Below are 15,135 nucleotides of genomic sequence, written 5' to 3' on the forward strand. Positions count from 1 at the left end.
CTCGCGCAAGTTGCAATATCAAATCTTTTTGTGTCTGTATTGAATCGCCAATACTGTAATCCTCTATACAATTTTTCCTGAATTATCACTGTAGTACAGGCTTCACGAAAGGCTACATGGCTTACAAGGTGCTTGGATCACTGATGTTCTGAGTGACTACCCCCAGGGTCCTCACAAAACTAGCTCAAGGGAGCCTGACAGTTTGTTTTCTTCTTGTTAAGAGAAGAGAGGAAACACTCCACAATAAGCTGTTCCATATGGTAGTTGCGACTTCTTCTCTATATAGAGGAGGTTAGCCAAGCACAAAGACTTCCCTTAAACCTATTTTAACCTTCGGGCAGTGTAGTTCTTACAGTCACTGGAAATGAGCCAAGTGGGGAAAAGATTTTATCATAGTTTCCATCTATGCAGAAGATTTTGTGAGCTTATGATTTTCGTGGAATGAATTTGAACAACAATTTAATTCAAGGGTACTTTCAGTTATGGGGTGACCGACAGAATACTGTTGTATAGACAAGAGTTCAACAAAATTTTCTGTAGAGACTCCAATAGTAAATAGTTCACACCTTGCAAGTCATACAATCAACATTTCAACCGCTAAACTCTTCCAGGCAAACAGTCAACACATAGCATAAAAAGCCCTATCTATATCCCAATTAGATGCTATTTTCAAAACCAGCATGGACCAGTTTGTTGACCCATACTTAGGAAAACAATAGTTTCTCCCTTTTCTTCTGTTTGTTTTTATTTGTTTTATAGAACCTCAGGGCTGTCCATGAAAGGGTCAGGAAAAGCCAATAAAACAGAGACCTGAACTACCTCTGCTACAAACAAAGTATTTAAAAATTATATATGGATTTTCTTGTGAAATTACTTTTTTTTTTTTTTTTTTTTTGGTTTTTCCAGACAGGGTTTCTCTGTGTAACATTCCTGGCTGTCCTGGAACTAGCTCTGTAGACCAGGCTGGCCTCAAACTCACAGAGATCTGCCTGCCTGCTGAGTGCTGTGCTTAAAGGCGTGCACCACCACCACCTGGCTATAAAGAAAACATTTAAAAACACTGCTTTGAACTAAATATAATGCTTTAAAACTCAAAAAAAACAGATATTTGGGCAAAATAAACACATCTTTAACATTTTCAAAAATGATGAATGTCAGGATATGTTTTATTGCTCACAACAATGAACTTTTCGACAAAGTTATAAAAGCATTTAAATAGACATCTATAATAACTCTAAGATCACTGGCTTATCATTCCCACTCCCCATTCTGACCTTTTCTCAATGGAGAAGTTAATGTTTAACTTATCTTGAAGACTCCAAGAGACTTGGGATGGAATATTCAAATAAAACTTCAAACTAGGACTCCGATACTAGACTGTGAGCTTGTGGGAGACAGGAACTAAGTTGCCTTCTTCACATTCAAATAGTCTTTAGCACTTTAGAGTACTACATGACATTAAAGAGTACATGTTCACTGAATTGCTATATATTCCCACATAGCAACATAGCATTCAAATATTTTCCTTTAATATACAAACAGATGATGCCTCTATAATAAACCAAGATATTTTAAGAAACATATAGGCTCAGTAGAAAGTAATTAGGAAGAAAATAAATGTAAATGATTATATACTTTCATACAACATACATTTTGATAAACATACACTATCCTTTTCCATAATCTGAAAGGAAAAAGGCTATCCTCTATGGTGAACGACAACAAGAAAAACATCATTTGGGATGAATTTTTGGCTCTTTGAGGCAGAGTCTTAGGTCGCTCAGGATGGCCTCAAACTCATTGTATAGCTTAAGATGACTTTGAAATACTGATCTTGCTTCCTCCACCTCTCAAATGCTAGTATTGCTGACATTCACCAATGCACCTATTGTCACTGACTCATTTTAATTGATAAATATTTGCTCATATTTGGAGAGTACAATGTGACATGTTGATCAGTGTAAACACTTTAGAAAGATTCAATAAAGCTGCATCATCTCAACAGCTTATTTTATAGTAAGGTTCATAAGTCTATTCTTTAACACATTTAAAACACATAAAAATCTAATAGTAATTTTTGATAAAAGTTATATTTTCACAAGAACCCACAATTCCCTTTGGAAATCTATAAAGCTCTTGAAATCCAGATATTTTCATGTTAATTTAAAAGGCTGGATTTTAAGTCTCCATTATACTTAAAACCATATATATATATATATATATATATATATATAGAGTGATCTGCACTAAAATGATTTATGAGCAACATAAACTGGTCTCTGTAGGTTGCGTATATACACACATATATACATATATATTATTTATTATACATATGAAAATAATAATTAAAGGAGACCCATCGTTTTGGGGGGGTACTGACAAGGGAAGGGTTAAAACGAGGAGGGGGTAAAATGATCTAAATACAGTACACAATTTTCGTTTTAAGGAACTTATTTGACAATCAAATTATCTATCTCAATTTATTTGGCAGTAGTTATCTGAACTGAATGAGGCTATACACTATTTTTTGTTTACTCATATAAACTATCATAAGTTCTGCTGCAAAATATTAACATATTTGATTATGTTGTGTTTTTCCTATATCCTTTGGGATGTTACACAATCTAGAGTTTATAGCATTTAAATTTATAGAAATTGGTGGTGGTGCATGTCTTTAATTCCAGCATTCGGAAAGCAGAGGCAGGTGGATCTCCAAGTTTGTGGCTAGCCTGGTCTACAGAGTGAGTTCCGTGACAGCCGAGGCTACACAGAGAAACTGTCTTGAAAAAATACAAAAATAAATTATAGAAATTCCCCAGAGCACACTAGACCTTGCGTGGGGTTGGATGCTTCACAATACCTTTAGAACCCTATTTCCAATCTCTCTGAGGCTCTGTCCCTGGTTCCAGTCCAAGCTTTTATGCTGCCATCTTGATTAACGGTTGGGGCAGCACAAACAACTCCCAGAGCCTATCATGACGTCAGTGGAAGAAATAAATGTGCCTCATGAAAACACTGAAAGTCAATATTATCACTTTAATGGGCAATGAATGACCCTTTGTTTTAGAAAGAACATCTCAGTCTTTTAAAAAGTATCTTTCTGTTTCGGTCTCTGGACATTGGGCAACTGAAAATCGGACCAGAATTAAGTTACTGTCTTATCCTTGCAATGGCATCGTCTTTTCTCATAACCGTGTGTGTGCATATACATACACACATATCACACACACAAATATATTATTTGACTGACACACATCTTGGGCAGTATAGAATGTCTCTCACATTGTGGGCGGCGACGTTGGATAAGTGTTGAGAAGAAGTAATTAGAGGCTTTATTCTAGCCCGGCTCCAGCAATAAACGCACCATTAATTACTCTTCGGAAATGGGACACTCCACAGCTATCTCTTTCTTATGGACTTTACCCTTTCGCCATCTGGATCATATGTAGATCTCAACTAGAGATCTCATAGTAAGCGAATAAGACATCTCTGTTCCTATAAACTAGAGACGGTGAAGCTGCCAAAATCCTATCTATGGTGGGGTATTTCAGACTGCCTAGGAGGACAAAGTAAAATACAAACCCAAATGCCCATACCGTTCTCTCACGAAAAATGGAAGAGACTCATAATCATCCCTCTTTTCCGAACTGCACTTTGTAGAATTAGTGAGTAAAACGCTAAGCGACAGCCCACCTAACTCGGGCGTGCCTCAGACTTTTGGCACCAGGCTGCTCCTGCGCAGGTCCTAGACTCCACCCCTCCGAAGAGTAGCCACCTCCCTCCCTCTACTTCCGGCCTCCACCAAAGGCCCCTAACGCGCTTGCGCCATTTTGACAGGCTTCTCCCGCATTAGTAATCAGAACGTTGCCTCTCTGGGACCGCCCCCCCCCCCCCCCGCCGCCACCTCTCCGCCCCGCCCACGCTTTACCGGCCCGACCCGAAATCTCGCGAGGGTAGGTGCGCGTCTGTATTTTGCGGGCTAGTAGCTTTCCCAGCAGCTGTAATTGCCGCTGCGGGAGAAATTGGAGCTGTTGTCGCCGGCACGCCCGCTGCCTCTCTCCCGGACTGAGAAGAGCCACAGCCTCTTCTCTAGCGCTCTTCATACACCTAGCGCCCGGGACGCCGACAACAGTCCCAGACCCACTGCAGCCACCTCAGGCATTCGCTTTACAGGTCATCTCCCTTAGCCCGGCAACTGAGGGTGGTCCCCTGTCCCTAACCGACTTCTCACTCCACGTCATCTGTGCCCTCCTCAGCGTCGCCCGGGACCCACCTCTCCCCACACTAACTGACGAGGAGGAGACGCTGAGAATCACCCTTCCTCCAGGCGGAGCCGGCCCCCTCACCCGCGGGTGTGTCCTATAAATGGCGTCGGAAAGCGACACCGAAGAATTCTATGATGCCCCTGAAGATGTGCACCTGGGGGGCGGCTATCCTGTAGGGTAAGTACCCGAAGCCCGGGCCCAGAACTCGGACATCCCGGTCTCTTCTTTTCCCGTGCCTCCCTTCACTCCTCTCCCCAACCCCGCTGTGTCCGTCACCGCTGTTCCTCTTAGTCTCACTTGGACACCTCAGAACCCAAACCTGGGACTCCTTAGGGCAGGATGAGTTGGAAGAGGGACAGGGAATCCTGCTCCACCCTTTTCCCTAGTGAACAGCGCGGGGACTCCTTCGGAACCCCTTTCTTGTCTTGACCGGCCATTGAGTGGATGGCATTTGTGCCTGAGAGGCAACGATTTCTGTTTGCGGTGTTCAAAGCGTACCTTTCTAACATCTGCTTTGGCCCTGGGGTACCAAAAGGAGCGGTAGCGGCAGAAACTGAACTTCCCCGACTCTCTTTTTTTTAACCTCTAGTTTATCTGTTCGTTTCCGAAGGGGCTGTAACGCTGCCCTAGTTGCCGCTCACCTTTTCTTTTGCATAAAAAAGAAGCGGGGAGTAAGCAGGTATTTACTTAAGGAAGTCTTGCAGCCGACGCCTTGGGCATCAACAGTGTTTTATTGAAATAGCACTTTACTGTGAGTGCGCCAGAGGAAACTGTAGACGAGGTCCTTCCCATCGGAGAGCGTGATGTGGTCTGAGCCGGCAGCCGGGCACAAATGTACACAGCCCAGTGCCGAGGCACAAACAAGTGCTGACTAATCTGGTCCTGGGAAGGACAACCCCGCTTTGGACCCTTTCTCTAATTTTGCAAGATGTTTTACTGGTGATTAATCCGGGTAGCTCCGAGTAGGAAGTTCACCATGGAAAGCTTCTCTGACCAGGATTTGGAACTTATTTTACTCCTCCACTGTTAAATAGAGTTTGACATGCTCTCCCAAACTCTTCTCTTGACATGCCTGCAACTAGAAGCAGTGAAATATTGTCTCAGACTATAAGATCGTGAAAATTGGTAAAAATGTGTCTGATTCTTGGAGTTGAACTCTTTTTACGCCGTGGAAGAACTTTGGATAGAAATAAAGTTATCTGTACATTTTAGAAGTCCCTTTAAAAGCCTGCTATGTATTATATACAATACATACCCCAAAAGTTACAGCAAGGCAATCAGAAAGAAATGGATGTTGGTAGATTACTAATGTGTGTTTCCAGGAAGCTGTCTGTCACTTTTGTGAGAGTTTAGAATGATAATGATCTGCTATGAGATAACACTGAATCTCCTTGAAGTTCAGTATCTGATTCAAATTCATAACTGGGTCGAACAGGGCAGAAAATGCATTTAGATTTTCAAACATAATGAGTTCTCCCGAAATAAAGTCTGTGTGTGCCTTTCTCTTCAAAGTAATGAACTGTCAGTAACTGTCAGTTCAGGCTAAATGAAAGAATAATCACTTAGTAAGCATTTATGCATTTTTGTTTTTCTTTTTATGTGGGGGAATAATCAGTTTTGATTGTGTTAGCAATTTAGAGCCTTGTGGATATTGTTCTTTCTCACTGAATAAAAGAAGTTTAGTCTGGAAAGGACAGTTATTTCAGAACCTCTGTAAACTGTTAAGTTCAATACCTGACACAGAAAATGTTCAAAAGTAAATTCTTCTTTTCTTGACATTAGACTGTTAGTATTATCCAGTGCTTACTTTGGGGGGAAGGATACAAACTTAGGCTGTTTCTCTTATCTGAATCCAGTGAGTCATTATGATAGAATTGATAGTCACTTCTTCCCCCTGGGATCATATGGCTTCTCAGGAACTTTATACTTCGATAGTAGGTGAAAAGTTTGTTTCTTTTTCAAGTCCTTTGGGACCCAGCTTCCTAAATTTAACTCTAACTCACCCCCAAACTGAGCATGTTGAGAGCTTCATGGAAAAATGACAAGATTTGTTTGGGTTATTACATGTCCTTTTTTTTTCTACTGTATTAGTGGGAGAATTGGAAAAAGAATAGATTTATCTGGAAAATTGGACCTGAGAACAGTTAGCAATATAGAGAGGGCAGAAAAGGGGTGGCTTTGTGAATATTTTCCTCTATCCTGTGGCAGACTTGTAAGGTACTGTGAGCAGACAGAGCTTGGCAGCTAACAGCTTTAAAAACTCAGTGAGAAATCTTGATTTCTGAAAACAGGTGGCATCACGAGCTAGTCAATCCTAAGAAATGTCTTCTGTTCCTTGACATGAACTGAAGTGGCACACCATACAAGCTCTAAGAGGCTAATTGAGTAAATTTGGCCACTTAAAGAAATGCTTCTTGATGTTTGTATGTTTGCGAACACACAGCATTTCATCAAATTGCACTAAACTGAGTTGACACTTGAGAGACATCTAATAATTTGTTAATCAGAAGAATCCAAATACACAGTCTGTTCCCTAATACTGATTTATTTTTTAAATTTCTTACCTATTTGTTAATCTATATCTTGAAAAAAATTAATAAGCAGCCCAGTTTGAGTCCACTACAGTTATGTTTCAGCAGTGGCAGATCTGCTCTTACCCATTTTATAATGTGTACCCCATTTTATAATGTGTACCCCATTTGTAATGGTTTCTGTGACTAGTACTTTCTCCATTTTTACATTTGAGATCTTAGAGAACTTAAATACATTGTTCTAGGAGAAGCAACTTGCAAGCAACAGAGCTGGCCTTTGAAACCATCTCATCCAACACTAGCCCAGTGTTTTTTCTGATGCATCATAGCTGTTCTGCACCGTGTAAAGAAGGGATCTTCCCCCAATTGATACAAGAGGAAAATGCTTTGTTACCAACCTTCTAAATTGAATTGATAAATCTATTTAAAGCCATCAGCCCTAACTTTTCATTTCTTTTTGCTGCAAATTCCCACCTTCTCTTTCAAGAATCTATATTTTTGTTTTATTACATAGGACTTTTCTAATGTTGTAGTATGTTATACCTAGAAATGGCAGTTGTTTTAACCCTTACAAAATGTTAGGAAAACTAAAGCCCAGAGAAAGAAAGTGGTTTACCCATGATGCCACAGTGAATTAATAACAGAACTTCATCCCAGATCAGTTTCATAATGTGACATTCTTTCTGTTCTGCTGCTTAATACAGCAGGAAAGGCAGGAGGAACTGTGGTATAGTAGAAAAGAGCCCAACACTTATTTGAGCCATCTTATTTCCTCAACTTTAAATTGAAATTACATTTTAAGAACTCTTTGAAATTTAAATGTCTGTCATTGTATTGAAATTCAGTACTGTGTGCTTTTACTGATAAACTTATTCTCTTGGCGAAATCTGTATATCTGTATGTATTGTATGTATATCACATACATACACGTTGTTGAGTTGCTTTTTGTTGTATTGGTGATTGAATCTAGGGTCTGATACATGCTAGATATACTCTATCACTCATTTGTATTACCAGACTATTTTGTTTTGTTTTATTTGTATTTTAATGTATATCCTGCCAAGTTGCCCAGGCAGGCCTTAAGCATTCTGTCCTGCTTCAACTTCCTGAATAACTAGATTTACTGGCGAGTAATTCCAGTAGGCCTGGCTTACATATTTTTATAATGTTTTATTTAAACAAACATTGATGGCTTTGATATGTGGTTCTAAATCCATAAATTTGAAATTATTTACTGCATAAATTATATATGAGATGGATGCGTCTTACAACTGTAAATTATACCTATATATTCTAAAGGCTACAATGGAGAACATTATAAAAATAAATGTAATATTTTCAACATTATTTTTTAGTGATAGTCAAACTCCTTAGACTTCATAGGTCTCAAAGTCTTAGAAGAGGGATAGACCGGGTGGTGGTGGTGCATGCCTTTAATCCCAGGCAGAGGCAGGTGGATCTCTGTGAGTTTGAGGCCAGCCTGGTCAATAAGAGCTAGTTACAGGACAGGCTCCAAAACTACAGAAAAACTCTGTCTTGAAAAATAAAAAAAAAAAAGGCTAGAATCATGCATTTTAAGAATAGGAATTAATTAGACATAATTTGGCTCAGACTTCACATTTAACTGAAAGTGAAACCTAGACGTAAAGAAGGAAGTGACACATCGTAGTTCAAACTAAAATCCAGGCCTTTTGATGCTGCCACGTTTGCATGGAGAGAGGAAGAGCAGGTAGCTATGCTAAGATTTTTGGCACATACCCTATTAAGTCAGGCCACTAAGGTGATCTACTTCTATTTAACATGATTTTTTAGGGTTTCCTTTTCAAAAGACATCGTTCTAGGATTCTAATTATGGCTCACTAATTTCCTTTAAGTCAGAATGAAAACCAATGATTGAATAGCTTATCTACGAACAGTGGTAATGTAGTTTTGTTTCATTTCTAGTGGTTTTGTTAATGTTACCTGCAATTTACCATGTTTAGGTTGGAGTAGTGGTAAATTACGAACTGAATCGTGGGAACAGAGGTTCAGGTGTCTGGAAGAATTGTTAGGAAGAGTTGAGCATAATAACCCATTCGCGTCTGCAATCCCAGCACTCAGGAGGCTGAGTAGCAGGAGGATCATGTCAAGGTTGAGACCATCATGGTCTGCATAGTGAATGCCAGGACTGCTTATCAAGACCCTATCTAGCCAGCCTTTAATCCCAGCACTCAGGAGGCAGAGGCAGGCGGATCTCTGTGAGTTCAAGGCCAGCCTGGACTACAAGAGCTAGTTCCAGGACAGGAATCAAAAAGCTACGGAGAAACCCTGTCTCGAAAAATCAAAAAAAAAAAAAGACCCTATCTAAAAAATAATAATAAAAGTAAACAAAAAGGGCAAGAGAGATGGCTGTCTGTAAGAACACTTGGCTATGCAAACAGGAAGCTCTGTGTTTGAGTACCAAGTCCCGCATGGCTGCACCTGCCATAACCCTAGTATTGGGGGCCGAAGCAGGTGGATCCTAGGAGCTTGTTGGCTGGCCAGCCTAGCCGAAATTGTGACCTTAGGGTTTAGTGAGAGACCTCATGTCAAAAAAGTTAGAGAACAGTAGAGGAAAATACCTGCTGGGCTTTGTATGTACACAAACCCATACACATGTGCTCAAATATCATACATATACACATAGAGATAAACCCAACAGAATGATTAGATCTGAAAACACCCCAAATTGGATGGCTTTCTATGTTGAAAACTCAGTTTTCTTATTTCACTTTGGCACCAGAGGCATTTCACCCTGAACTGAAAATTCACATTTGCTTTTGTTTGGTGGTGGTAGTGGTGTGTGTATGTGTTGGCAGTGTTATTATATAGCCTTGTTTGGCCTCAAACCCTTGATCCTCCTGTCTCAGCATTCCCAGTCCTGGAATTGTAGGCCTGTTCCACTACACCTACCTCAGCACACATTTTTTTTTTTTTACAAAATATTAGTGTGTTATAAGTTTAGGAAAAAATCTTGTAAATGGCTCTTTGAGCTAGGCATAATAACGTGTTTCTAATCTGAGCACTTGAGAGATAGGGGCATTGAGGATCAGGAGTTCATATTCATTTTCAGTTGTATGATGAGTTTCAGGCCAACCTTGGCTACACAAGAGCCTTTCTTAAAACAGGAACAAAAATAGCTAGCTGTTCCTGAGTTGGCATTCAGTTACAGATGTACTGATTACTGTTGGCTCTGTAGATTTATCGGTGCAGTTTTAACATACCTATGTAACATATTGAAGTGGGGAACATCCTTCTACATATTAATTAGTAAATTTAGCTTCTAAATTTAGTGACCTCCAACTGTCAATTGGTGACTCATGGAGGTAGGACAGTTGGTAGCAATATGGCAGTTTGCAGACTCAATTTGAATCTGTACAAATTCATGTAAGTTGAAAACTTTATTATCTTGTGATTACTTATTTCATTAAATAAGACATAGAACATGATTTCCTAAGAACGTTAAAAATAAGACATGGTGTATACTTGTAATATTAGTGCTTGAGGAAATGGAGACAGGAGAATCATGAGTTCAAGATCAGTTTAGGCTGTATACTAAGACCCTGTTTCAAAAAGCCAAAACTAAAACAAAGTAATATATAAGAAGTTATAGGATAAGTTCACTGATGGTCTTTTTCCTTAATTTCCATTTTTAATCTTTTGTTGTTGTTGTTTTGTTTTGAGATAAGGTCTCACTATGCAGCCATAACTGTTCTGAAACTCACTGTGCAGACCAGGCTAACTTGAACACAGAAATTCTCTTGCCTCTGCCTCCTCAGAACTGAGATTAATGTTGCATACCAGCAAGTCCAGGCCCATTGGTAGTGTTTAAAAGAATCCATGTCCATGTGTGTGAAAACAAGCATGCTCTTGTGGGTTTATGTGCTTATGGAGGCTAGTGGTTAATGTCAGGTGTCTTCCTCAGTCACCCTTTACAGAGTTGCTCACTGGAGCTCTGTTATTAGGCAAGACTAGTTGTTCACAAAGCCCCAGTCAGTTATCTTGTTCCCCTACTGCTAGGATTATAGTTGCATATCACCGTACTTGTCTTTTTAATGATTTATTTTATGTGTATAGATATTTTTCCTACATATATGAGTATGTACTGCATGTGTGTCTGGTGTCTGTGGAGGGCAGAAAAAGGTATCAGATCCTCTGAAACTGGAATTTCCAATGGTTGTAAGCTGCCATGTCAGTGATGGGAACCAAATGCAAGTCCTCTTCAAATACACTTAACCACCAAGCCATCTCTTCAGCTTCCGTGCCTGTCTTACAAGGGTTCTGGGGATCTGAACTCGGGTCTTTGTGCTTGCATGGCAAGTACTTTATGGACTGAGTCCTTTCCTCAGCCCCTCATTGGTAATCTTACAGGGCAGAAAATTTTTGATTTGGGATATGTAACTGGCACAAAAGTCAATATATTTTATTCAGTTCATTGTTGTAACTTTTTTTGATTTTTTGAGACAAGGTTTCTCTGTAGTTTTGGAGCCTGTCCTAGGACTAACTCTTGTAGTTTAGGCTGGCCTCGAACACACAGAGATCCGCCTGCCTCTGCCTCCCAAGTGCTGGGATTAAAGGTGTGCGCCACCACCACCCAGCTTCCTTGTTATAACTTTGATAAAATCTGATAAATTTACAACCGAGGAGGTGTTTGTTCACTCCTCATATTCCTGCTGCAATTTTAGTAGCTACTTTGTGGGAGTATAGTGGAGGTAACATTAGAAGGACTAGTAGTTTGAGATCATGGAAATTGTGGTGCTGGAGATGGAAGAGGTTGAATGTCACCCTAAGCACCCTAAGGGATCAGATTATGAGCTACCGCCTGTGGCCTAGTACCTGAGATATGATATATAATTCTCAAGGTCATTTTTGTCATAGGGATACACATATGCAGTGCAAATTAAGTACCTTTCTGTTAAAGATTAATACATAGGTTAAGCATTGTTTAAAATAATAAAATTTGTGCCCATTTATGGTGCCATACTGATATTTTACTTGAATTGATAACTTGTTTCTTTATTCTATTCACAAATATCTAATTTATTTTCCATGATCTTCCTTTCACCAGTTTTCCCCCTCCTGATTTGAGATTTTTTTCAGCTAAACAGCTAAATCCTTAATTGGTTGCTTTCTTGCTTGATCTTCAAAGTGAAATTCTGTCTATTCTTTTATTTCCAATTGAATCATCTTTATATTAGTCAGATCCCATGATTCAATATTGAAGGAAAAGCAACTAAAACATAATATGGACTTCATATCTTATAGCAACCTCAGTGTTTTCCCCCCTAGTCAGTATACAAATTTATCTCAGTTACTATAGCAACCAGTCTATCAGTTATTCTAGCTGTTTTGCCTTTTCTCAGATACTGGGACTTGCCATGTAATTAGGCTGTGCAAATGTGCTTCAGGTCTCAGCGTTTTATTACTAGCTGCAGCTGTCTAACAGTTTACAGTTTGCCATTCCATCAGGGTTAGTTGCTCCCCAGTTCGCTAAACTCTTTGTCTCCAAACATGCAAACAGTTTAAACATATAGGATTAATAACAGCAAAAAACCCATATTCCTTGTATTATTTTTTGTTTCATTGTTAGCCATTGTATTGAAGACTAAATGCATTGCATAACTACCATCCATCCTTATCCTGTTGTAGTATCAGTGAGAGTGGATTCCAAGCCCAAAGGTGACCATTCAGAAAATACATTTGCCAGTAGGGTTTGGAATATATTAACATCACTAAATAGCTGAAGCCCCTTGAGTAAAAACACCTTGGCTCACCAAGTAAATAATCTGGCTTTAAAAAAATGGTTTTCATAGGCTATAGGAAGAATGGTTAGCCTTCAGATTAATTTATTCTAATTTGAGAAAATATTATCTTTCTTTTGCCACCTTTGAATAAGCAAAAAAGGAAACAACTTGATAATTGTATGGCTCTTTAAATTTTTCCCATTCATTTAATAAATTTTGTCTTCTGTAAATGACACAATTTATGTAACTAAAATAGCTTTAAAATACTTGTTTACCATGCTGAAATATAAGGAACATTTAGAAAATTCAAGTTGTTTCTGTTAATGTATGGTTCTCGTACTAGTTGTTAATACTGCAAGGTGTAATAAAATTATTTGAATATGTACAGCTCTTCTGTAGGCCTGGATGAATTCTAGGTGGTTACTCTGTCCATGACTATACCAATATAGGTGTCATCTGTATACATAATGACATAATCCACTTCTTTTAAGGTTAAAGGAATTTTTTGTTTGTTTTTTTGAGACAGGGTTTCTCTGTAGCTTTGAAGCCTATCCTGGAGCTCACTCTATAGATCAGGCTGGCCTCGAACTCACAGAGATCTGTGACACATTCTTGCCTTCTTGTTTCTCTAACATCTGGTAACCATGATTCTATTCCATCTACGAGATTTTCTTACATGGATCCTACATGAATGAGCTAATGAAATACTTGTCTTTTGTATCTGGCTTATTTAACTTAACAAAATGACATCCATTTCTACCAAAGCTGTCATAAATGACACAGTCTAATAATTTGTTAGAACTGAATATTATTCTGTTGTGTATATGTACCATGTTTCTTTATCCCCTCATGAGCTAATAGACCCTTGACTATTGTGAATAGTAAACTTGGGAGTGCAGACACATTTTTTTTGGTAAATTTATTTCTCTTGCTTTGGCTATATAAACAATAATAAGACTACACCACTTGATCATATAATAGTTCTGTTTTTAACTTTTAAGGAGATCACGTGCTATTTTCCAGTGATAGCTGTACTAATTTGCATTCCCGTCAGTTACATGCGAGGATTCCCATCTCTCCACAACCATACTAGCATTTGTTATCATTTATCGTTTTTGTAATTAGCCATTTTTATTAGAGTGAGGTGATACCTTCTTGTTCTTACTTGCATTTCCATGACAATTAGTGCTATACAGTATATTTTCATTTGTATCTATTCTTTTGAGAATTTTCTATTTAGGTCTAATGTCCCTTCTTTATTTAATTACTTAGAATTTTATTTTGCTGTTTTGTTTTTTTTTTTGTTTTTTTTTTTTTGTTTTTTTGGTTTTTGGAGACAGGGTTTCTCTGTGGCTTTGGAGCCTGTCCTGGAACTAGCTCTTGTAGACCTCCCTGGTCTCGAACTTACAGAGATCCTCCTGCCTCTGCCTCCCAAGTGCTGGGATTAAAGGCGTGCGCCACCACTGCCCGGCTTTTGCTGTTATTTTTATTTGAGTTCTTTTTAGATTCTAACCATTAAGATATTGTCAGATGTTACAGTTTTCATTTTTCCTATTCTATAAATTGTCTATTGTCTCCTTTGCTGTGCCAAAGCCTTTTAGTTTAATAAAATGCGTTTTTCTACTGTGATTTTGGATTTCTACCTAGAAAACTCACTGTTTGTGCCTCTGTACCTTAAAATATTTTTTTTTATCCTGTGTTCTAGTAATGGCAGTTTCTAGTTTTATGTTTCAATCTTTATCCCGTTTTCAGTTGAGTTTTGTAATTGATAAGAGGTGTGGTCTAATTTCATTGTTCTGTATTCAAATATGTGATTTCTCCAACTCTTGTTTTTTTTTTCCCAATTTGTATTCTTATCATTTTTGTCAGTGATAGTTGGGAGTACATTCTAACTTTCCAAGTTAGAAGATAGTTGTAGTACAACTTGTTAGTTTATTCTTTTGGTTGTGAGATTACTAAATACTTCTGATTTTTTTTTAATCATGATTTGTGTGGTTTCTTTTAAATACTTATATATGCAAAACTGTTCTTGAATTCTGATAATGTTGCCTAAGAAAACTTTAGCTTCACAAATAGACTTAGGCACAGAAAAATTTACTTTTTGCTAAGGAACCCCCTGATCTTTACATTTGTAAAAGAAAGGGGACTTACTTTTTTAAATCCTAGGGTTAAAGAATAATATTTTAAAAAATTTCTTGTTTTTTTTTCCCCATGGCTCCCTGGCTAGCCTTGAACTCACTACATATCCCCAAAGACAATCCTGAACACCTGACCTTCCTACCTTCACCTCCTAAGTGCTGGGTACATCATTCTTGGCGTTATTTTTGAGGGTTTTTGACAGTGAATAATATTTTTTCCCATTTGTTAAGCTCTTCTAGTACAAGATTCATTGAAACCTAAATATTCTTCTAAACCACAGATTAAAGTTTCAGAGAACCAATAGATGTTCTATGTTCAAATACACATTGTTCAAAGCAGGCATTTTGGTCATTAAGTAGGTTAAAGAAGAGGATTAGTTGATTCCTTCTTGAATTGCTAAGAGTAGTTGCAGATGAGCTTAGTTTCATAGTCTTCCTT

General features: G+C 38.4%; 1 protein-coding gene across 5 annotated transcripts in view; it reads left to right on the forward strand.

The window, feature by feature from the left end:
* Positions 1 to 3,944: 3,944 nt before the first annotated feature.
* Positions 3,945 to 15,135, forward strand: part of LOC121441707 (WD repeat-containing protein 44) — a 111,051-nt gene continuing 99,860 nt past the window's right edge. For 4 of the 5 annotated variants that reach the window (XM_041642941.1, XM_041642938.1, XM_041642940.1 and 1 more), the window contains exon 1: positions 3,945 to 4,442. In XM_041642941.1, coding sequence (XP_041498875.1) covers positions 4,366 to 4,442 — 77 coding nt within the window. In that variant the 5' untranslated portion in view covers positions 3,945 to 4,365. The remainder of the gene's footprint in view (positions 4,443 to 15,135) is intronic. The other variant, XM_041642939.1, reaches the window with a different exon arrangement.

This window comes from Microtus oregoni, unplaced genomic scaffold, assembly GCF_018167655.1.
Source record: "Microtus oregoni isolate MIOR12 unplaced genomic scaffold, Mior012 000080F_ref0000499, whole genome shotgun sequence".
NCBI classification, from domain to species: Eukaryota; Metazoa; Chordata; class Mammalia; order Rodentia; family Cricetidae; genus Microtus; species Microtus oregoni.